The sequence below is a fragment of the Antechinus flavipes genome, chromosome 5 (genome assembly GCF_016432865.1).
Source record: "Antechinus flavipes isolate AdamAnt ecotype Samford, QLD, Australia chromosome 5, AdamAnt_v2, whole genome shotgun sequence".
Taxonomy (NCBI): domain Eukaryota; kingdom Metazoa; phylum Chordata; class Mammalia; order Dasyuromorphia; family Dasyuridae; genus Antechinus; species Antechinus flavipes.
Window position 1 is genome coordinate 57,959,047 of NC_067402.1, and position 25,151 is coordinate 57,984,197.

Consider the following 25,151-nt stretch of genomic DNA (forward strand, 5'->3'; position numbering starts at 1 on the left):
GCTCTGTGAAATCTAAAATGTTGCTCCTTCATAAATGAATTTGTAGGAAAATAGGGAGTCTTTCATGACAACTTCCCCTTTTCATATTCTGTATATAAATTTTACCATTTTAAGGGTAATTTAAAAAATCTCCCAGACTAGAGGAGGAATCAATTTTTTCCTTCATGCATCCCTTTGGCAGTGTGATTAAAAAAAGCCTTATGGACTTCTCAGAATAATATTTTTAAATGCATAAAATAAGATATATAGGATTACAAAAGAAATTCATTGTTATTCAATACAGTTGTTAGATTAATTTAAAAAATAACTTCACACATCCCTGAATTTTAGAGCTTTGTTGTACCTTCTCAAGGTGCTGGTGATTTAAAATTTGACATCTTATATCGACTTCCCAAATCCATGTCAAGCATAGTTATTTTAGTTATGGCCCTGCTGTGGGATCATCTTTATCTTCCAAAAGAAGAGGAGCCAGAACTGGAACCATGGTCCTCTTATTTAATAGTGTAATTTTGACCTTTCTGGAAGATAAAATTCATTCCAAGCTGCCACCCAAATGAAGGCTGGGCTCAAGTAGAACAAATTTAGATTGTCTGAAACTGGGCTGTCTGTGAGGTAGGTCTGAAAACCCAAGAGCAGTTTATCTGTCAGGCCTAACTTTGCCTGCTAGTTCTTGTGTTTGTGTTGTAGGCTGTGACTTTAGGTAAAAACCCTGCTCTTAATTCACTATAACTGGCACGATACAAAAAAGATGTGTCCTTTGGGTTTTTAATATTCCTTATATACATCTTTCATACCAAATTATCTATATCCTTTATAATTCCCTATTAATATTTCTTTATCTTCAACTTATTAACAAACTTTTTCTATTTCTTTAATCCTTTTTTTTTTTTTTTAATTCGGAATAGTTCTTTCAGCAGGTTGCCTGCCTTAGTGCTATAAAAATGTGAATCGTTTTTGTTATTCTTTTTATTATTACTCCCATTAAATCCATTATCTCATCACAAAATTTTAGTATCTTTTTAAAACCCTTTTTCTACTCTAATCCAGAGTCTTCAGAAACTTCATATTGTCTCAGCAATTCCTATGCAACTCTTTCAATATATTTTAGAATTATTGATCAAAAGATGACAGGTAGCTCAAAGTCTGTTGAAATGGAAAATACTTAGTCAAAAAGAGTAGTCGTTTACTCTGTAGTTAGTGTAGAGTAGAAATATGGAATTAAAAAAAAAAAAACAGGGAAAGTCGGGATACATTTTCGATTTAAAGATTACTTAATTAGATATGCTAATACTATAGTCATAATTTTAAAATCTCTGCAGATTAAAAAAATATGTTCTGAATAGATCTTTTTAGCTGTAGAATTTGAAACACAGTAAAACCTCAATTATCTGGAACTCTCAGAGAACAAATAATTCTTCATAGTGATTTTTTTAAACTTGGCTGTACCTCTTCAATCATCACTGTTTTAAAAATTTTAGTCATTTTAATGGAAATCTTTTAAAAAATATTACACAATTTAACCTTTTCTTGATTAAGGTCATCATTGTGATATCAGTTATTACACTTGGCTGTAATACAGTCATGTTCTCAGGATTTATTAAGATGTTCAAGACTTTCATTTTTTGGTTACTCTTGTCTCAGTTGTCTCAGACTGGTGTTGGGGTTTTCATTCTGTTTTTATGCGGGCTCTCCTTGGATTATCTTTGGATTGTCTTTTTCTTTCCTTGCTATCATTTGCCATTTCTTGTTCCTGTTAGTGTGCTTACATGCAACACAAGTCCTTTAACTGTCTTTTGTGGTTTGAAAATCAGAAGAACCAACTTAGGAAAATTGTCTTGCAAAGCAAAAATAGATAGTCCCTGAGGAGTTGCCAAGTGCATGAGCTTTTGTATAGATATTTCATAATATCTCTTTCGACTTCTTAAAGACATTTATTGCTTAGTTCTAATTCTCAGTAACCAAATGAATCAGGTAGGACTGTATTTTTGTTTATGTAATATATATATATATATATATATATATATATATAATATATATATATATATATATATATAGGGAATTTTGTTCTGTTTCACGTGTATAAGAGGAATATTTGTTAATATCTAATAGAATGTTCTTATTTTAGAATTTTTATCTCCTTTTTTGAGGCCACTAATTGATTGTTAAACAAGACATATTGAGAACTTAATAGATTCTTATGCAAATCTTCAATTAAGAGGACAAATGAAACACAATTGACAGATTGAACTTAAAGCTACATGAAATTGTGAACTATAAGGCCTACAGTATGGAACAATAAAAAACATGAACTGAATTCTGCATCACTGAAAGCATTCCTGTGAATTATAGAAGTCCATTTATCATACTTAATAAGTTGGCCAGGAGCCAAAATGTAATGGCTGGGTATGATTCCTTTCAGAAATACCGTTTTAGTCCTGTAAAATTTTGCTAGTAATAACTACTTTGTCGTCTTGGTCTCTAGTGCATGGTTATAAACCTCATTCTGTGTCACGTGCTTGACTTTTCAGAATTAAAAATACTTCAGTTCTTGGAAGTCATATTCAGATGTCTTCTTTTTCCTGTTTTAAAATATCTATATAAAATGAGGGATATTTTATGGATCAATTGTATGAAAAGTATATTCTGGGCCAGTTAGAATTTCATATCAGAACCCCATTCATCTGAGTGAATGTGATGATGTCCTTTCCAAATGTAGCATTTTAAGGCTATAGTATTCTTCGAAAGGGAGAAAGCATGCAGCCCAGTGAAGAAGGCATTTTTATTACTTTGGATTATGCAAGACTTTGGCCAGCCTCCTTTGCTTCATCTGTTTAAGGGTTCATTTTCGCTTGTTTGGCTCAAGTCCCAGTAGAGGCCTTCAGAATTGTGGTTAGCAACATGAATGAATTACAAACTTTGGACGAGCTCTTCAGTAAGTCGAGCTGGCCAGCTGCCAAAAATACAGTGCCTTATATGGGGTCAGGGCAAAGCTGCAATTCGGTGAGCCCTGTATTGTATAGAAAACATACTTGTGATGCCTGTTTGCTTTCTTTTAAAATAAAAACAAAACAAAACACCATTACCACCCCCACCCCCACCCCCCTCACACACACACACACACACACACACACACACACACACACACACACACACACACACACAAAAAAAAACAACCTTACTAGGCTTCTGTCTATCAGAACAGGAAGTTACAAAATACTGTGCAGGTTTTACTAATGACAGAGTTAAAGCAAAGGAAATATGGCCTGTGAGGCTAGATGTAGAGCTGGAAGTGAGACCTTTTGACCTCTCCAGTCAGCTTGTGATGTCAGGGACCCAGGCATTTGTGAGACATCTGTTGTCTACCTGCCCTTATTTGGTAAATGCCTTAATAAGATTAAATAATTAGAGGAGAACCACATGATCACCATGCTCCTGAGTTCTGGCATTGCCTACATACTTTCAAATTGGAAGCAATATAATTCATTCTCTTACTTTATATGCATCATTCATTTTAAAAGTTACTCAAAACAAAAATTTAAAAATCAGAATTTGGGGAAATTAGAATTGAACTACTAGTACTCTTTACTCTTATTTCATTAGAAATCATAATCTCCTTAATGCTTTTTCAGATAAACATTTATTGGTTGATGTATCTGTGAGGACACAATGCCTGGTAACAAGGTTTGTTTGAAAAAGCTAAAAAAGGAATAACTAGTAAAAGCTGTCAAAATACAAGCTATTTATCTTTGCACTTTTTTCCCATTTAGGCAAATACTCTGTCTGGATCTTCCTTAAGTCTAGCTCCATCCCATATGTATGGCAATAGGCTAAATCCAAATTCAACAATGGCAACTCTTATAGCTCACTCAGAAAACAGTCAAACAGGTAAGTTTCAAGAAATAGTGAAATCCTCTCTAATTTAACTGTCTTTAAAACTAACTAATTTTATTTGTAAACTCTAGGAGTAATATAGTTACTAAAGGATTGTATGATTTCTCCCCCCCCCCCCCCCCCCCCAAAAGAATCACAGTTGGAAGTAAATGCTCTGCTGTGCCACAGAATAGCCATGTGCATTTTTTACTGTCTGAAATGTAAATGTTTAAGCAGAGCCATCAGCAGGCAGGAATGCAGCAGCGTCTCCTGTGACTTCTGTGATTGATGTGTTCAGTTCTCAGTTCTGCGCAATGAAAGTAACATAACACGGGGTTTCTCTGTGAACGGCCTAAACCTTTATTTGCATAATTCATGAAATTGCATTACACAAACTTGGTTTAAAAAAAAATCCTGTTAGAGAACTTCTACAATGTTTAGTAATCCTGTGAATATTTACCAGTTGACATTTTGTAGCATTTTCCTCTTCTCCTGTTTTAATGAGCCACTGGATTTGCTTTGTTTCATTCCATCCTTAAGGATTTGTTGACATGTCCAAGTAGTCATGCCTGTTTGGGGGAAGGGAATGGGTTTAGCAGTTTACCAAGAATGGATCAGTCATGTCTTTGCCCTCTAAGGGGTCAGAGGTCACTTGACTCAGAATAAGGGGAGGACAACCTTGAAGGGGGCCAGATAGGGTTGTTATTTAACTGAGAGGCCATAGGGAAAATCATCCATTTCAATTTTACCAATGGAAAGGATTTTGTGTTATCTAATGGAATAGAATTTTAAACTACTTTAAAAGTGTTTATTTTGTTTAGTGAATTTTTCATAATAATTTGAAAAGAAAAAAAATGATGTCTGGGTAATATTAAATCCTGATCTAAATATTCATATTAAACTCGTGAGGGTCAACATATAAAGCATTAGGTGTTTTATGACTTGTCTTGGGATGGAAAGTGTTAAAAAATACAAAGCATCAGGATTTGCTGTGATAAGCATACAGATGAGCTGTCCACAGCTGTGATTCATTACTTTCACCGTAGAAATTAAAAGTGGCTGAGGGGAGGGCACTGCAAATGCAAACCACGCTTCCGTGCTGTAAAATTGAAAAGAATGAAAGAACTGAACATAATCCATGGCCTTCTCCACCCACAGAAACGTGTAGGGACAACGCCTTACACGCTACAGTTCAGCAATTTTAAACTAGCAACATATTAGTTCTTTTACCTTCATAGTAACTGCAGAGGTAGTGCTTAAGGTCTAATATATGTTTTAGGGAAAAATCAGAGCAGCAGCTTAAAACCTCTTATCTAGTGAGAGTCACTTTATCAGCTATGAAATATTTACACTGCAGATCCAGATCTTGGAGACAATAGCCGCAGCCTTGTTGGCAGGGGAAGCTCACCCAGAGGAAGCCTCTCACCACGGTAAGCATTATTTACACTGTAGAGTGAAGGCAAAGGAAACATGCCGAGGTTTGGAAACTTCTTTATCTCTTATCAGTAGCATATACTTATGTGAGACCATAAAGAATTATGTAGATAAATGTCTTGTCCAGACTGACAAGAAAAGTAGTTTTAAATTTATGTGGGTGTTAATTTAAACACATATGATTATATTTACAAGTTAAAAGGAATACCTTCTCTTAAGCTTATAATTGCTCTTAGTTTGTGTGTTTGTCGTTTTTTATTTTTGCCTGATGATAAAATCTAATCTTTCAGGATTTTTTCAATTGCTTATTTTTGTTGTAAAATATGTAATTAAAAAAAAAAACCACTTAATTGCACTAGATTAAAATGATATAAGACTTTTTTGTAAAATTAAACTAATTTGTTTTACAGAGTAAAATGAATATAGAGAAAATTTGATTTTAAAATTTGTTTGAACCACTCAAACCTGTTCAAATTCAAAAAAAATGTTTTAACCCAAATCATTTCTATGGACTTCATGTTAATCTATCATATAATGTCTATCAAAAGATGCAGATTGTCAAATAACAATTTTATGAAAATTTCTGGTACACTTTGTCTAAAGCGTTTCACATCAGTATGTGAGATTAATGCCTAGAACATTCTTTAAAATCTTGGAAAATGTTTTAATTGTATTATTAAATATTTAGAATGTGTCTGTGTTAGGTTGCGTGGTCTCAGAGTCAAGAGCTCTGTCCGTGTTTTGCCTCTGAGTTGCTGTTTGATTCCAGGTGAATAGCAGAACAGTCACCCGCTTGCTTGAATGGAGGGAATTTCCTCACAAGGAGCTCCCTTTGCCAGTGAAAAGATAGATATGAGATATAAGTAAAGGAAAAAAAATTGTAGTGAAAAGAACACTCTACTTGATATAGCTGTAGGTGGTGGAGTAATTAGAGTGTTGGACCTAGATTCTGGAAAAGCAGAGTTCCAATTCAGCCTGAGACACTTAACCTATATGACCCTGGGCAAGTCATTTAAACTCTTGTCTGCCTTTGTTTCCTCATATGTTAAATTGGAGGTAATAGTAGTACCCACCTCCCAAGCTTGTTTTAAGGATCAAATGAAATACTTATTTTGTAAAATGTTTTGCAAAGCTTAGATGTTAATTACTTCTACTAACCCATTATGTTGGAACAACTGGATTGCATTTCTTATTCTGTCACTAACAGCTAATTGCAATGGCTTTTTGAGCCTCCAGTATCTCCTCTATAAAATGATGGTGTTAGATTAGACGAGGGTGTCAGCAACCTACAGCTTATGAACTAAGTATAACTGTGACCCCCTGTTTTGGTCCTACCTGGGAGCTAATAATTTTTTTCATTCATTTATTTATTTTACATTTTAAAATAAAATTTTATTTTATTTTTTAAAAATGTAAAATAAAATAAAATAAAATAAAATAAAATAAAATAAAATAAAATAAACTTAAACCATCCTTAGCTTGCAGGCCATACCAAGTGAAATACTTACCCCTGATATGTAATCTCTAAGCTTCTTTTCAGTCCCTTTATAAATTGTAAAATTCTGTAGACTCTCTGGTAAAGCACACCAGTGGTTCTATGGCCTTGGTGATATAGATATTTCTTTTTGTCTTGATAGATTACAGGCTATTCACAGTGGGATTGGGATATTTTAGCAAACTGGTTCTGGTATAAGTGTGATATCTTTTCTGATATACTTTTAATGATTATCTGAAAGTCTGAAGTAATTGTACATTTTAAGGTCCAGTCATACTCTTGCCTTACAAACAAGGGCCATGCTAAAACTTCCAAAATTTCAGTAAATGAAGTTTGAGTATATCCCTACTCTGTTTCATCAGACCACTTGTACTTGGTGGGGCAAGAAACACTGAAAATTGAGTTTGTTTTTGGAAGAAAAAGGAAATTCTAGACATAGCCATCCCTTTTATATATTATATAACCTCCTCCTATCCCCAATTAGAAAAGCTATCAACTAGCTGCCATAATAAAGGAAACTGTAATTACCTATAATATTTGAGTTGAAGGGAGCAGGCTTAGAAATTCTAGGGTATAATTTTGGGAGCCAAAAAAAAAAAAAAAGTCCTTAGTAAGACTCAACTTATACCCTGCTACTCAAACCCCCCCTGTATTGCTGACTCTTTTTCTCTCTTTATCCTTATAATAAGAATTATGAATTAAAACATAAAAAAACATAAATCATGGTCATTTCAATAACCTTCTGCTATTTATATCATAAATAAGTGCTTCAGATTTTTTCCTTTAAGGAGTTAGAAAATGTTTTGAATTTGAATTCATCCATGGTAGGGGAAAAGGAAAAGCAGAAAAATTAAGGCTTAAGGTTGTATGGAACAAGGTTGACTAGCCCTTCAATTCAGGAAGGACTTAAAATAACTTACATCAGTAATTCTCATAACTCCTCAGACCTTAACTGTATTTCTCTTCCTTCTTATGTTCTTTCTGACTAAGTCTATCAATTAAGCCCAGAATTAGCAGTAGAAGGGATCTCAGGATCCACTTCAGGTACCTCTACCTTGCATCAGGGTACAAATGAAATTTTAGAGAAATCGGATTCTTCAGTAATGTCAAACTTTAATTGAAAAACATTGTTAATACCAAACTCTCTTAATTTTTGCTGCATAAACTTTCAGTGAAATACTTAGAAGTCATTACTACTTGTGTATGCATTACTAGTGATGTTGGCAAGTCCCTTAAACCCTCAACCTGAGTTTTACCATCTATAAAATGATAGAAATTAAATAATATTTAGGATATTAGCCTCTCTCCTAGAGCCGTTGTGCAGAAAATGCATTCTAAAATCTTTGAAAATTGTGTAAATGTCAAATTATTTTTCCTGCATTTTCTCAGAGATGTCCTCAAATGTTTTAAATTGTATATTGAGATTAGTTGTTTTTTTGGTTAATAATTGTTTATTCTTGTAGTCCACAATTAGTTTCAAGTTATTTATTTTGCCCAATTGAGCCCACTGGAGTTTCGCCCCCCCCCCCCCCCCCCCCCCCCCCCCCCCCTTTGGTTTGGAAAGAAGGACATTTAGCTATGAAGTGCTTAATTAATCTGCCTGGTCTCCCTTCTAGGAGTTATTGCTAAAACTGGGAATATTACCTTTGCAAACTCAGAGCTTTTTTTACAAAGTTTTTTTTTTTTTTAAAGACATTTCCTTTCTCCATGTTCCTTTAACAAAGAATATATATTCCCCTGTTTAAAAACTGATTTATATCAGTAAAGTCCCAAATCTGAGATCTCTGCAATCTATGGAAACTCTGCTCTCCTGCTTCCTGTGTGACCTTGGAAAAATCACCTTCCTCCTTAGGCAGCATTTTTTCATATGGAAAGTGAGGGGGTTGGACTACATGACCTTTGATGTTCTTTCCAGCTTCTAAAATCTATCATTCTTGTCTCCATGCCTACTTAGTTAGCCCTTCTCATCTTTTTTGATTTGCTATCTGTGGTTAAGTAATAAAGTGGAAAAAAATAGTTTCTTTTTGGTACATTGTTAGTTTCCTCAAATCTCAGGAATACATTATGGAAATAGTGTCAGACAATATACTCATATCTGTCTTTTTTGTCATCAAAATGTTTGGATCTAAGAGATAATTTTTTTAAGTCAAATTTCATCGTTTTGTAAATATGTTAAGTATTTCATTTACAATTTAATGTTTATTTAAAGTTAATTACCATCTGAAATGCATACTTAGTAAATTATAGAAATAATTCGTCACTCCAAAGATTACAATTGTTTTGGGTTATCATACAGAAAAACAACAAAGTCATCCAAATACCTAAAATCTGACAATTTTTATTCATGTTTAATAAGTAATTTTTTAAAAAAGTACCAACACTTAAAATGTTAATTAAAAAAGAGACTTCTAAACTATAAGAAGCCATTTTTGGAAGGGGTTGTTTTTGGCAACATATTCATGTATTTTCATTTCTACGAAAGAAAAAATTTGCCCTTGATCTTGATGTTTCTTACATTTGTATGATATTTGCATGTTTTAATTCTTCATACTTTAGTAAACTATTATGACAAAAGTGATATTGAACTTTAAAGTATTCAGGATATATACACATATTTCTTAATTTAGGCACCTCTAGCTGTGAAATGCCTGTGATGTTTTTGTTTTTAAACTATCAGGAATAGAATTTGGTGAGACTGATAAATAAACTCTTTTTAATCATGCAGAAACTGACACTAAATTGGGAAGTATCTTGGTCTTTCCTGTTAAGCTGAGTGGATTTGGTTGAAGGACTGTACAAATTTTAAGGATTCAAATTTGTTGTGTCCATTTAGAGATAATATGCTGTATTTATGTAGTTTAAGTTGAAATAGTATTTAGTTAATTTCCAAATGCATTAACTTCATGTTAAATTCGAAGGGGTAACATTTGTTATTAAATTTTTGGTTAGATTTTACATCAGAGACATCTGGCATAAGCAACTAAATACTGGAAAAGTATGGGTATATAGCCATTAGTGGTTAAATAAAACAAGGTAAGAAATTTTAGTGGAACCTTCCTTCCAAGTATTTTTTTTCTTTTTAATGCATGAATTATAATATTTTCAACAGCTCCCCTGTAAGCAGCTTACAGATTCGCTATGATCAATCAGGGAACAGCAGTTTGGAAAATCTGCCCCCAGTAGCGGCCAGCATAGAGCAGCTTTTGGAGAGACAGTGGAGTGAAGGACAGCAGTTTTTGCTAGAACAGGGCACCCCTAGTGACAGTAAGTATTCCTTTTCTTTTATTCGAATAGCTGTTATGTCTGAAGCTTTAGCTGCTAAAGACTTTAATAAATTGTATGTTATTTAATATTACTAATTAAATTCTTATATTAAATGTTGATCATTCTTGGCTTTTTTCTATCCCATTCTTGTGTTTTAAATTACAATGGCTATATCTTAGCATTATTATTTTTAAGGGAAAGCCTGTCTTTGGGGGAGTTCATGAAAGGTCTTTTTCTGAGTATAGGCAACATTTTTAGCATTATTTCACTTTTTGTTATAAACCAGGTCCCCACAAAGTCAACGATGGGGAAAAAAGATTATTTCAGATGATTTTTAATTGAGCAGATAGAATTGTATGCCTAGATTTAAAGGGGGGGAAATGAGAAAGAAGTTTCATGATTTGGGAAAAGGTATAAACCTTCTTTGCTTTGTTTCATTGAAAAAACTATCTTGCTTGGCGTTAGTGAGCCAAATGCTATCTATTTGGTATTTTTATGAATGGTATCCTGACAAAAATGCTAATTGTGAGGAAATTCATGCCGGGATAATCCTTTAAACATGATAGCTGGAGGACAGGTTTAGCTTAGTCTTATTGCATCTCATTTGGGCACACTGAGGGTTCCTTTGTATGTTCTTGAAGAGGAGGGATAAAAGTTAAATCCTTGGGAAATGACCAGATGTGCCTATATCATAGAGTTGTGTTTGGAATAGGCCCAGAGGTCACATTAAACAAATACAACTTTTTAATACATAGAAATTTAAAAGTGGCCATCACTGTAGCACAAGAGCAGTACTCTCTGGGTTGCCAATTGGGAGATCCAAGTTCTGGAATTGAGACAAAATTTGAGGTAATGGTCAGGGTCGAAGTTGATGATTTGGAATGGGATGCACTTTATCTCTAAAGGATGGTGATTGCAGTGCATGCACAGTGCTCCCTGCTGGGTGATCTGGAGATCAACATAGGTAGCAGCTGGACTATGAGGCCCTCAGCCAGGTATATAGAGTAATATAAATTAATTTATAATAAATAAATAACTAGGTATTCAGTGTTTGTGGGAGAGAATTATGTTCTTTGATAAGTAAATTTTCTTTTTAAATGTAACCTTGATGAGAAAGCATATATATATATAAAAGCCATTCTTTATTTTTATTTAAACTCTTGTTATCTTTTCAACATTCTGATTTTGATTGTGAATAATGAGTAAAGTTTTTTGAGACTGGGCTAAGCTTGGTTCCCCTTGTTTCATAGCTGTGTTTATATTGGTAGAAATATAAATTGGGCATCCAAAAAATGAAATGCTTTTTCCTTCACTTCTGCCTAGATAATTTAGACAAAATGCACAACAGGTTCCATCCATCTTGTTTTATTTGCCAGTCTACATTTTTCATGGAACTAAAATCATTTCCATCTCTAATACTTGACTTTTATATCAATTGATGTACATAAAGCAATGGAATAGTTTTAGCTTTTCAAATTATGAAAAAAGTTATCACTCAGAATATATCCCCAAGCAGTAATTCATAGAGTAGGAGGTGATTGGTTCAGTAATATTCATAGTAGCACTATTGATAATGTTGAAAAATTGAAATCAAATTACCATGATAATCCACTCTGTCATTAGAAATGACAAGCATTAGGCCATTCATCCATACAAGAAAACTTGTATATAAACTCTACAGTGAGGAGAGCAGAGGGCTCACAATAATTAGAACTATATGGAAGTATATGCATGTTGGCAAGAATCAGGGCACAGCTGGCCATGCTGTCCGTAGCTTCATCAAGCTTGGGTTATTTGGGGTTTTTTTTCTTGTGAAATAGCTTAAACTTGTAAAAGTCATCCCACTCATTAGTCTTTTGATTACTAGTTCTAGGAATGCTGAAGTCCTTACATCAACTTCAAGTTGAAAATCGAAGATTGGAGGAACAAATCAAAAACTTGACAGCAAAAAAGGAACGTCTTCAGTTACTGAATGCCCAGCTCTCTGTCCCCTTTCCTACTCTGACCACCAACCCTAGTCCATCTCATCAAGTTCATGCATTTCCAGCACAAACTGGTAAGTGGAAAAAACTTTTTTTTTTTTAATGTATATAAGGAATGTTGACTAAACTTTCAAAATTTCCCCTCCTTTCTATGTAGCAACTTTGAACTAAATTGGGATGTGTATGTATATGTACTGGGACAGAGAGGACTCAGAAAAGGGGAAGGGTCCTACCTAACTATCCACGTGACCATGTGTTTTTGCTCATGAGGGCCAAATTCAAATAGAATTAGATTCCTGCAGGTTATATATTGACTCAGAAAAACTGCAAAGTAATACTGTGTTGAATTGTATTTTTGTTTATTTTATTAAACTTTTCCCAATTCTGTGGATTTAGGGTTATATGAATCTGACACCTGCTCACCACCTCTCTGACTGAGTTGCCATGGAGGTGCAGTGGTGAAGGGAGTGTCTTCTTAGGGAGTTTCCCATGTTAGTGAACTCAGTCAAGCCCTTCCATCCTATGTTAGGCATGCACATTTATTTTCTGTAACAAGTTTTTAAAAGGTTTGATTTTCACCTTGGCAGTTGGGGATCATTTAGCTTTAACATGAGCTTTTATTTTAGTTGTATATTTACCAGGCTATCAGTCTCATGTTATTTTTCTTTTATTAGCTCCAACCTCAGATTCCTTAAACAGCAGTAAGAGTCCCCATCTAGGAAACAGCTTTTTACCTGATAGTTCTCTTCCTGCACTCAATCAGGTAATTTTGGCATGTTTTTTTTTTTTTTTTTCTTGCTATGTATGTGTTAGAGCTGTATGTCAATTCTAGCCTTTTATGTTAAACTCTTCCAGAAATCATTGACCAGCTCTGTACTGCTAAGCTCTTTGCCATTCAGCTTTGTGTTTTCCTACATCAGGACTTAACCTCCAGTGGACAAAGCACCAGCAGTTCTTCGGCCCTCTCCACTCCGCCTCCTGCTGGGCAGAGTCCGGCTCAACAAGGCTCAGGAGTGGCTGGAGTTCAACAGGTCAATGGTGTGACTGTGGGGGCGCTTGCTGGCGGCATGCAGACTGTAACATCCACCATTCCTGCGGTGCCTACAGTGGGTGGAATAATTGGAGCTCTGCCAGGTAACCAACTGGCAATCAATGGAATTGTAGGAGCTTTAAACGGAGTCATTCAGACCCCTGTCACAATATCACAGAACCCTTCTTCCCTTACCCACACAACTGTGCCACCTAATGCAGCACATCCACTGCCAACAACACTGAATAACAGGTAAGAAACTTAACAGAAACTGGGTTGGGGGCTTCTTCATGTGGAGCAATGATGTTTTTAAGGTTTTTTGAGGAAGACCTGAACTTTTTTTCCACATTTTTTTCCCCTTAATATAGCTTTTTTAAATGAATTCTTTGTATTTGAGGTGTATACAGCATTTTCAAAACAAATTAATCCAGATATTTAAAATGAAATTAGTGAATAACAGAAAAAGTGACAGAGTGGCATATTTTTAATTTGTTAAGATGATGATGCTCAAAAGAAAGACAGCGTAGATTTGCTTTTGTCATCTATACTTGCTTGGAAAATTTTAGTTCACTAGACTTTTGTTTCAGTTATTTTTTTGGTCTATGATATCTATGTTTTTCAAAGCACTCTGCCCCCATGTCATTATCTGTGTTTTCATATCATTTCTAACATGAACTTCATAAATTCTGAAAAGAAGTAATGTTATTATGGATTTAGTTATTCTTTGAATAGTAAGTCTTTTTAAAGTGTGCATTTGATTGCCTTTTTAGAATTAAGATAAAAAAAATTTAAGTTGTAGAATACAAGGCAAACATGTCATGAATTTTAAGGGAAAGGGCCACATAATTTAGCTTTTCCATAATTCTCTTGTTTTGAATATTACTTGAAATAAGTGGGTGAATAGTCAGAACTCAAAAATATTTTTACTAAACAAGATTTTTGGAAATGAGTATATTGTTAGAAATTTTAATTTTTAGTTTTTTATTTTATTTTATTTTTGCCTAATTTCCACTTTTCTCCTTCTCTGCCTTCCCTGAAAGCTTAAGGTATTGAATGCAATTTGTGGTCATTTTTTTTGTTTTGAAAAAATTCAGTTTAAAATGTTGATCTGTTTTTAAACAAATTGCCTTTGGATAACTTAGAATGTTTGTGTTAAAATACTGACAATTAGTTATTCTGTAGAATAAGCCAGGAGGTTTTTGTATTTTGTTTTTGTTTTGTTTTGTTTAATTCATGGGAATAGAGATCTAGTTGAGTATGGGTTTGAGTGAATGAAAATTTGTAAATGTGTTGACTTCAGAATAACTGAAGAGATAAGCGTCCACTCCCATCCCATTGCCCGCTTTTTGGTTTTGTCTCTGCATTAAAATTTCAAATGAAAAGACTTTTATTCTAGAAGCAAACCAGAAAATTATATGGAGGAAAGTCAGAATTTGAATCATTATTTTTCAGTGCCTCTGGACTAGGCTTATTGTCTGATCAACAAAGACAACTACTTCTACATCAACAGCAGTTTCAACAGTTGTTGAATTCTCAGCAACTTACATCTGTAAGTCCTTAATTTCTTTTGTCATGAATATGTGTTTAAATACTTATATAACAGATCTTCATAATACATTTTAAAAAAATTATTGATATGAGAAATATGTAAATAAAAGTCTTGCCTTAGATACTTTCAAAGCTCAGTTTAGAAACAACCAGGATCTAAAATAATTTTTTTTCTCTTTGTGGATTAGCCTTGATATGTTTCAATACAAAAAAACTTTCCCCTGACACCCAGCAAAGTCCTTGGATACCTGGAGTAGATTTTTATTGTTTAGCAAAATATCAAATAACTGGAAAATAGATGGAATGCTCTGTTTAATTCAACTCTTTTTAACTTGGAATTAACCAGAAAAAAACTTTTTTGTTTGTTTATTTCAAGTCCTAAGTGTTAAAAAACTTTTCTGAAATGTGAAAGTCCAAGTTTCCTGACTTTGTAATTGGAGAATATCCTATATGATGTATGTGTAGTGTAAATAATAAAGAACTTTGATTTAGGATATTCTAGACCATTAAGACCGTTAGCATGGTGTTGCCTCTTCCTGTTTAGTAAGTATAGATGAGAACTTACCCCACAGTTTATTTTGAAGTTGCTCTGTGGTCAAGGGTGAAGTAGAGGAAGGTTGAGGATCTTATGTTCTTGGCTCTAAAATACAATAAATTGGTTAATAGAACATTCTGTTTAATCAAGAGTTACTGTAATTAGTGGATATTGCATTTCCAGCCCACATTGTATTACCTTATTAGGCTTTCTGCAGCAAAATAAGTCCTTAGTAAATATTGTTGAATGTAAAGTGACTTCTAGGGCTAAGACTGAAAGCACTTAAATTCTATTTTTCTTGCTGAGACAAGGTTTTAGGGTTATATTATTCCTGTTGTCATTACAAATATCGTGGACACAATCGTTTTCTTCTTTGATTGTGGGAAAATTTTTGCTATAAGAAATTTTCATGTGACCAAATCAAGAAAAGAATTAGCTCTTGGGTACTATTTGGACTTGTAAATACCAGTATGTTTGTAAATTAGTGAGTAATCTATGAATTCACTTTGTTATGAAAAAGTTCTTTTTGAGAGGATTATTTTCTCATCAGACAAGGTAGGATAGTATGCCTTGTAAATTTGAAAAATGACAGATTTATAAATATCTAAGATTAGATTTTAAGTGTGGTATCAGTTAAAAAGGGAAGTATGTACTAATGTTAATAATGACTTAATCTAATGTTATTGATTAAGAACTCATTGTAACCCCATTCCTGTTTTTCTCTCCAACCTCTTTCCTCTCTTTTTTTGTTAGGAACAACACCAGGCCCTCCTTTATCAATTAGTACAGCAGCAGCATCACCAGCAGCACCACCATCAACCAGAACTACAGCAGCTACAGCTCCCTGGCCCATCGCAGATACCCATAAATAACCTCCTTGCAGGCACCCAGGCACCCCCACTTCATCCATCAACCACCAACCCATTTCTCACAATTCATGGGGATAATACCAATCAGAAAGTAACAGTAAGTAGACTTCATTACTCTATGTGCATTACAAGAGAGTAGTAAAATTATTAGATCTAGTCATTGAATTTCCAGCTGAAAGGAAACCTTAGAAAGTATCTGTTCCAAGTGCTCACTTTACAGAAGGGTCATTTGGGGCCCAGAGGCAGCAAAGTGAGTTGCCAGAGATTACAGACAGAGTAGTACTGTCTATAGAATAGAACTCCTGTTCTTTCACTCAAATTTAATGCTTTTCTCTACTGAGTTTCATTTAGCTAACCTTTGTTTTTATTTGTATAAAAAGTTCCTTTGATAATTATTTTTAAACCAGTTGTCTTAGCAACTGGGAATTTAAAAATACCTAAGCCAATTTATTATGCATTTTTCTAATTATATCAGGCTATATTTGTACACCAATTATATTCTGATATTCTTTTAATTTACACACACACACACACACACACACACACACACACACACACACACTGTATAGCATGGCCGCTTAGATTTTATTTTTAAATCCTTGCTTTGTGCAATTTGGTCTATTACTTGAATAATATAAAACTTTTTGTTTTAAAATAAAGGAATTATGCTAAAATTAATTCTTGAATTCTCTTTTAATTTGATTCCTCTCCTCCTAGAAAAGTAAATAAATCCCATTCATTTGCTAGAATAAATTTTATAAATTTCTTTACTTCTCTTTTTCTCATTTAAAATGTTCATGCAAGTTCTAGCCTAAAAACATATGATTGAAGTAAAAACTGAAGGTTGAGAAAGGTGTAAAGAAAAAGAATAGTGGAAGGAATGTAGTAGAATTTTTATATTACAAAACAACATTGAATCTATAGTTAGCCAAGTATGAACCCAGCCATAGGTAAAATGCTAAGTCCAAGTTTGCAATGACAACAGAATGCAGGCCAGTTATACTAGAATGAAGAGCACCCTTGGGATTTGAAAGAGATGGCTAAGGGAGGCTTTGAGCATGTAGAGGGACTTGTTTCTAAAACAGGTTATTTCTCTTGGCCTTGTAAATGTTTCTCTTCTATACTTTCTGAGTTTAAACACTGCAAATTTGGCTTTTGTCAGAAGAAAGGGGTTCATTCAGCATGTGTTTAGCTAAATTTTCCATAGTCAATCTCAGGTTCACAGTTCATTGTCTGATTGGCCAAGTCTAAACTTTTTACTTTTTAATTGCCCCAACTGTTTTTAAGAACAATCCCTGTCTTCTTAATTTTGAAACAACTGTCATTCTCATGGACTGAGTCACAGCTTTACTATTTTGCTGATTCTTTGAATTTCAATAGTTCAATATTGATTTTTGAATAGTTTTGTGTCTTCCTTCCCAGTTCTTCAAACACAAGTTGTTGCCAGACTGATGAGGTGAAGTTACAAGTCAACTAACATTGGATTATACAGCAATATAAATGTATCTTTTGGTTAACAGAGACCAGAAATGGAGAAGAAATGAAGCCTTGATGAGGATATGGGTGACATTATTACATTTAGGCAGCTTTGGAGAAATACAGAGATGTGAGAGGAAGAAGGCCCGAGCCTAGGATAACTGGAGATATTTAATTAGCATAACCATAGAAAAGTGTTCTCTTTCATGCCTCGTAAATAGCATCCCTGGAAAAATAAGAGGAGTTAAATCTCTCTCACTATGCTGCTCAATTTCATTTTGCTTTTATATATAAGTTTAGAGTATCCCAACCTTCAGAGACTATTGGCTCTCCAGAAAAGAACTCTCTACCTTATTCTAAAAATCATATTTTGTGTTACTTGGCACTGATCATGACTTAGGATGTTTTGTTTGCCCCAGATTGATTTGCCAACTTTGATTTAAAATATTTTGAATTTTAATTGCAGAGACTTAATGATAAAACTGGGCCTGTTGCACAAGAGAAAAGTTGACCCATAGAAACCTTTTGGAAACTCGTTATCCTGCTGTTTTAGCACTTCTTATGGTTGCTAGTGCAGCCCTCCTTTCTGCAACTATGAAGAATGCAACAAGGAGCTAACTGCACAGCAAAGGATGATTTGTCATGAGGACATTCTTCTAACGCTTGGATTTACTTCCTTGTTGCTTTGTTGCACTGAAATGGAACTCTTCTCCCTTTCTTCCCCAAGATTTCATGAACTTTGAAGGAAAGTTCAGCAACTAATTATTTTTGTCAATGCAACAATGTACATGCAGTGAGTGCATCGACCATAAAGAGAAAATATATCGTTGTTGCACTATTTTTCGTTACAAATTGGACTTATAAATAGCAAAACTGAAGACTTATTCCAATGACAAATTACTTGATTTTTATTACATAAATTGAAAAGAAAAAAGAACCAACAAAACCATGATCTTTTGCTGTGGCTAGATATGCTTGACTGCAGGTCAAATCCTGTTAACACAATCTGAGGGACTATCCAGAATGTTTTCTTGTACTGGAATTTTATTGTACTGGAAATTGCTTGAAATAAATGGGTCATCAGCTGGGACTTGGGCAATCTTTTTGTTAGAGAGATTTCCTTTATGTTGGGACTTGATCTGTATTGTTAATCAAGTTATGATGGTAATGTCTACTGCTAAATGCTTTTACCTTAGAGTCAGTACTGACTTATTTTATAACACAAAGCTATTAATAACCTTAAGCAAGTTTTATGCTGCTGGGTGAACAAGATCAATTCATATAAAAAGAATCCTTTCCATAAGAGAGGGCCACTCTGGAAAGTGCCGGTCATATTTGGCCTCGACCAAGTGCCTGGAAGTACCTCCTTTGTGTTGAAATGGCTCCAGACAGCGGAGCTTGCACTGTAGGCAGTCCTTGTAAGCAGTGGGAGTTTGGGACATTGTACCAGCAGCCTTTCCTCTGGTTCTGCCTTTATTAAAACTTTCTATGCCACTGTAGATAGCTCAGGCAAAACTATTACCTGGGTGTTTTTCCACTAATGAGTCACCAGAAAAGAAAGTGGACATGTAAGAAAGATTTGTTTTGTTTAACTGCTTCCCATTACTGCCAGTGATTGAAACACCACAGTGTTTAAAACAGGTAAAACTTGTATTACGACACTTCCACTTAGGGTAGCTAAGCTCCTGGTGTGACAGTAAGGCAGAGTAGAAATTAAACAATTGGGGCAATAACCACTGATCTGTACTTAAATGTGTGAATTATTAGTGGAAAAGACCCAGCTGTAATTAGACCTCCACTGTGTACTTAGCTGGAAGAACATGTTAATTCTGCAATATGTCTCTTGGTTAAACATTGCACAGTTCTTACCTCATTTCTGTAAATAAGGTTTTGTGAATCTGTTTTGTATTGTGAAAAATTAATAAGAAAACATTGATATTTTGATTTGTAATATTTCTAATTGGTAGATTTAATTGAAAAAGTAAAAATTAATTTATTTTTATATGTTCAGGGGGATTTTAAAGAAATTGTCAAATCATTTTTGTAGATACTTTACAAAAGTATAAATCAGTGTGGTTTATTTTACTTAGCCCACTGGTTGTTATTCTGTAACAATTTGTATAAATGGTAAAATTTGAATGTGCTGTTATTTTACCTAGATGTAAAATTCCAAATGTATTAAAAGAAATGTACAAAGTTTTTTGTTAATAAAATTTAATAATGTTTATAGCCCTGTGGAGAAGATGGAGGTTGGAAGACCTGCATTTGTCACTGAAGCATTGCTTGTGTTATTTTGTGTGCTTTGTCATAGTGAATTAAGCATTTAGAAATTCATATTCTTTCCACCATCTCGATCTTCTGTTCCCTGCCCAACCCCACCAAAAAGTAAATAATTTGGTCTTATTTGAACTTTACTCAGATAACAGACAATGATGTAGATGTCACTTAATTGATGATAGCATTAATTCTTGTTTAAAAAATACCCTTTGTTTTTTCAATTATCTGTGAATGTTAACCAACAAAGAGAGCATGGATAATTGAAATGACCAAAGAGAATGTGAGAAAGAACAGAAAGCAAAGGGATTTAGATAATTCAGTGACCCATATAAGCAATCCCCTAATAAGTAAGAGTTGACTGGAGAGGAATAGTCTCTATATGTCTGTTTTCTTATTTTCATATAGTTCATCTATTTTCTTTCTTTTTTCTTTTTTTTAATGAGGCACTTGGGAGTAAGTGACTTGTTCAAGTTCTCACAGCTAGGAAGTGTGTTAAGTGTCTGAGGTCAGACCTCCTGATACCAGGCCCTGTAACTTTATTCCCTGAGCCATCTAGATGCCCCTATGAGAAATAGTCTCAAGGTCCTGGGAAGTGAGCGAGCCTCAAGCTCCTACTTAGTCAAGCTATCACCATTTCAATGTTTTACAAAGTTGTCTATATCTGTAGACTGTCCCTGCTTATATCCCCTTCTGACTTATTTCTGTCCCAAGTCTGAAGGTATCCCTCTTTAAACAAATTACAGTTTTTCCCTTTGTTCTTCCCCTTCTATTTTCAGATGGGATCCTCCATTCCACTCCCCCAAAGTGATTTCAGTGTCTAACCTCCCTTTTCATGCTTTCTGGTGGCTATAGAGTAGTGTCAATAGGAGACATAGGCTGGCTTTGGGGAAGGTGGGTAGCTTTCTTGTGGTTTCTGTGAATGACTGGATGAGTGAATGATCACATGTGCTTGTTATGTGAAAGGCACTATAATAAGCAAGAAGAATACAGATAAAAACAGGCAAGTTAGTCACTACCTTTGAGGAGCTTACATTCTAATAGAGGAAGATAACCCTTGAAAGGTGAACAGAGCTTTAAAAAAGGTAAAGAAGAGAAGACGTGGTTGGCAAACAACCAAAAAAATTAAACCATGGAAGCTGGGTAAGAGCAATGAGAGTCCACCTAGTTGAGTCCATAGCCTCATGTTTGGAGTACAAAGTGAGAGGAAGAGAGCCCAAGTATATGTGGTATGATTTAGAAATAGTTGGGAAATGTGTCTAATACTTAGAGCTGGCTTTCTTATAATTTGGTGTGATTCCATGGCCTCAATGGTAAAGCATAATCAGAGATCCTAAGGTGTTGCTTTTTTGCATGTCTTATTTTTGATAATCCTCATTCTATGTGAATGTTCCAAAGAATTAATTTTTACTGAATGACAGCTTATTCGTTGAAAGCATGACTCCATAGGGAAAGCACATCTGAGATGCTGAATATTGTGAGTTTAAGGGTAAACCTTAAGGTTTTAAAAGGGCAGAAACCTGAGAATTATGAATGTAATACTACCTATGCGTTTATATCAAAGACTGAGGATAATAAAAACAAGCAGAAAAGCAAGTGACAGAGTCATAAGATTATAAGATGAATTGGAAAAAAAAAAAACTCCAGCCTCATTTTACAGATGAGGAAAATGAGGTCGTAGAGACATCCCATGAAAAAGGGATAATAGGTGCCTCTGATTTCACGTCCAGAGTGTCTTTTATCTTTACCAACCACAAGAGAAATATGGTTAAGAAAAGAAAGGTGATGGGCCAGGAACTGGAGGAAGCAAGGAACTTGGTTTGTTTCAGTCTTAAAGCATGTATTTTGTTTTTTTCTCAAAGTAAACACAACATCTCTTAGATAAATAACAACTAAACAGTTTTGCACCTAAGCTTAAATTCCAGGCTACTGAAAGAAATCCCTATCAAAATGACTTCTAGGAATGCTTTCTATTTTCCTTGGTACATTGGGTCAGCGTAGCAAGGCAGGGAACGTTAGAATCAGGAGAGTACAGAGGCTTGTCACAACTTTTTGAGGCCAAAGATAATATTTTGACATTATTCTTCATCTAACCTGCTGTTCAACAGTAGCATCTTGGAACAAACATTTTAGCCCCACCTTGCAAATTCTGGACTGACAGTCTCGCTGAGGAGTGCTATTTGGCCATCCAGTCATAGGTAAGACTAGTAGTTGGAGACAGCATAACTTTAGGCATAAACAGATCAAATAGGCCCGGGGCTGAGTCACAGGCTTCTCTCAGCAGGTGTTCAACCAGAGGATGAAGTGGATGCATACGTGGTGGCCCAGTTACCTCGCAGGTTCATATTTGGGATCTGGAAAAAAGAAAAACTTAATAATTGAGAAATAGATTAAAGGAGGAAAGAATAATTTGAACGAGTGATGGTTTATGACAGAAAACATGTTAGAAGTCATATCACACAATGTAATTCATTCTGAGTTCCATCCTTCATATTGAGAATTTCTTCCACTTGACATTTGTAACTGGGTTATGTTTAGTGACCACGCTGATGTTTAGAATAATGATGATACTTAAGGAATTGCAAAGGGAAACGCTTGAAAGGGCCTCACCAAGATTTTCCCTACAGTTAAGAAGAGTTTAATTTTGGAATCTTGGCTACAAAAGTCAGAGAACATCTCGTTCAACATTCTCATCCATCATTCTCATCATCCTGTTGAGGAAACAGGCCCAGAGAGGCTGTAGATCCCTCAAAAGTCATACAGGTAAGTAACTGTAAGCAGCAGAACCAGGATTCAAAATCTGCCTCCTGATTCTAAATTCGGTACTCTATACCACTCTGAATCTCGTCAGCAGGTTCCATAATTAGCCAATATAAATTTGGTTTTGGCATCATATAACTTTCTGAACTTCTCCATTGCATTTTGCTTGAAGGTGCCTGTTTCTGTAATCACTAAAACTCACAGAATGTGGAAAGAAATCAACAACGCCACAGCCTCAAACATTAGAAAGACTTTTTTAGTGGAGTATTCAAGGCAGTTAAGGAAGCACCTACTTACTTTGAGGATCAGTTGTCCAGGGGCACCACATGGTGGGTCCAGTGTATGGATCTTAATACATGATAAGCTTTTCCCCCCTCCCAGTTCTTGGTCCAGTTCTGATAAATTTGCAGTGGAGATCAGACCAAGTTTTGGTCTCTGGAGAATTCTGCACTAAAAAAATTTGTTTAACCATAAGCCACGTGCACTGGTGACAACATTTGTGCAAACATCCTTGTGCTTTGACACCTGCTGGGTTTCCTTCCTTAGGCACCCTCAAATTCCTGCCTTTCAGGTATCTTTATCTCTGCTTCAGATTCTATTCTTAAAGGCTAAGTTCAGGCACTACCTTCTCTCTGAAGCTATCCTCATTCTCCCTAGTTGTTAGCATTCATCATACTACCCTTTTTAAAAATTTAACTTTTTTATACTTTTCAACCAACAAGTTTCCCAACTCCTACCTTACTGAAAAACAAAAGCAACCACTGTTGCAAATATGTATAGTCAAGCAAAACAAATCCTTCCAATGGATATGTCCAAAAAAAAAAAAGCTTTGATTTGCTCTCAAATCTCACCTCATTGTAGCATGTTCCATCATGAATCCTCCTAAATTGTTATGTGGGTCATTGTGTTGCTTAGAGTTCTAAAGACTTTCAAAATTGTCTTTACAACACAATAGTAATGTGTAAATTGTTATACTGGTGGTTCTCACTTCATTTTACATGCGTTCAAACAAGACTTCCCAGGTTTCTCTGAGAACATCTTCATTTCTTATAGCACAATAATATTCCATGGCAGTATCATAACTTGTTCAACTATTTTCTAGTTGATGGATCCTCTCTTTTTATTCTTTAATACTCCAAAAAAAAAAAAAAACTACTATATATATTCTGTACATGAGAGTCCTTTTTTTTCTTTCTTTTGCCTTTTTAAAAGAGTATACAACTTAATATTGGCATTGCTGGGTAGAAAGTATTCACAATTTAATAACTTTTGGGGCATAGTTTAAATTTGCTTTCCAGAATGGCTAGACTACTGCACAGTTCCAATAGTGTATTAATTTACCTGCTTTCTCACAACCTTTTCACTTGGTCTTTTTGTTGTTACCAACTTATCTAATGTTATGGAAGTGAGGTGGAACCTCAGAGTTGTTCTAGTTGGCATTTCTCTAACTGATAGTGATTTAGAACATTTCTTTTTGTATGGCTATTGTATGACTACTAAACTTGGATTTCTTCTGAAAAATGCCTGTTCATATCCTTTGACCATTTACCAATTATAGCTTTTATTTTTATAGATTATAATCAATTCCATATATATATATAGATATACATACATATATTTTGTATACAAAGATCTTGTATTAGAGAAACTTGCTGCAAAGATTTTTTTCTGTCGACTTCCTCTTAATTTTAGATGCATTAATTTCATGAAAAATCTTTTTAATTTTATGTAATCACAATTGTTCATTTTACTTCCTGTGAGCTTCTTTATCTTTTGTTTGGTCATGAATTCTTTTTCTATCTAAATATCTGTCAGATAATTTCCTTGCTTCTTTGTTTATAATGTCATCCTTTATGTCCAAATCATGTATCTGTTTGGATTTTATCTTGGTATATGTGGTATGAGATATTGGTCTGTACTTAGTTTCTGCCAGACTGCTTTCTGGTTTGCTCAGCGGTTTTTGTCAAATACCAAGTTCTCATCCCAATAAAATTCCTTTACTATGCTTAATCAGTGTATATCTGTATACTTCTCTGTATCCCTCTAATCAATCCAATCTAACAAATATTTGTTAAGCACTTATATGTAAGGCACTAAGTTCTAGGTATTAGATATAAAAAAGCAAAATGCCTTCAGGGAGATAGTATTTGATTGGTAGATAAAACCCATTAAACCATTAGGCACAAAAGTGATCAATTCCAGTGCTTGGTATGGTGCCAGAAACAAAGGACATGTTTAATAATTGCTTATTGACTGATGGAGAAAGGAAATTGGGAAAAATTTTCCAAAGAAAATAGCAAAAAAGCTGAGTTTTTGAAGGAAAGGAGTGATTTTCAGAGATGGGAGTGAGAAAAGCATTCCAAACTTGGGGGACAATCTGTGTTCAAACAGGTGGGAGATGTGTCAGATTCAAGGAGCAGCAGCAGGTAAGCTTGTGTTTGGCTGGAATATGGACTGAGTAAAGGGGAGCAAAGCAATAAGCCTAAAAAGGCCATCTGGAACCAGATTGTGATTAAGTTTTTATGTTATGTTTATGGAGTCTGTAAACTTGTTTTTATTGAATGTGTAATCCTGTTTGTTTGTTTTCATTTAAAAAATGTTCTGAGAAGGATCC

The 25,151-nt window shown here is 34.5% G+C and overlaps 1 protein-coding gene across 4 annotated transcripts in view; it reads left to right on the forward strand.

The window, feature by feature from the left end:
* MLLT10 (MLLT10 histone lysine methyltransferase DOT1L cofactor) overlaps positions 1-24,547 on the forward strand; it is a 218,202-nt gene extending 193,655 nt beyond the window's left edge. For 3 of the 4 annotated variants that reach the window (XM_052001711.1, XM_052001708.1, XM_052001712.1), the window contains 9 exons: positions 3,768-3,885; positions 5,228-5,300; positions 9,909-10,063; positions 11,931-12,119; positions 12,720-12,808; positions 12,966-13,327; positions 14,528-14,624; positions 15,912-16,124; positions 17,970-24,547. In XM_052001711.1, coding sequence (XP_051857671.1) covers positions 3,768-3,885; positions 5,228-5,300; positions 9,909-10,063; positions 11,931-12,119; positions 12,720-12,808; positions 12,966-13,327; positions 14,528-14,624; positions 15,912-16,124; positions 17,970-18,014 — 1,341 coding nt within the window. In that variant the 3' untranslated portion in view covers positions 18,015-24,547. Of the gene's footprint in view, positions 1-3,767; positions 3,886-5,227; positions 5,301-9,908; positions 10,064-11,930; positions 12,120-12,719; positions 12,809-12,965; positions 13,328-14,527; positions 14,625-15,911; positions 16,125-17,449 lie in introns of all 4 variants that reach the window. The other variant, XM_052001709.1, reaches the window with a different exon arrangement.
* The last annotated feature ends 604 nt before the right edge of the window (positions 24,548-25,151 follow it).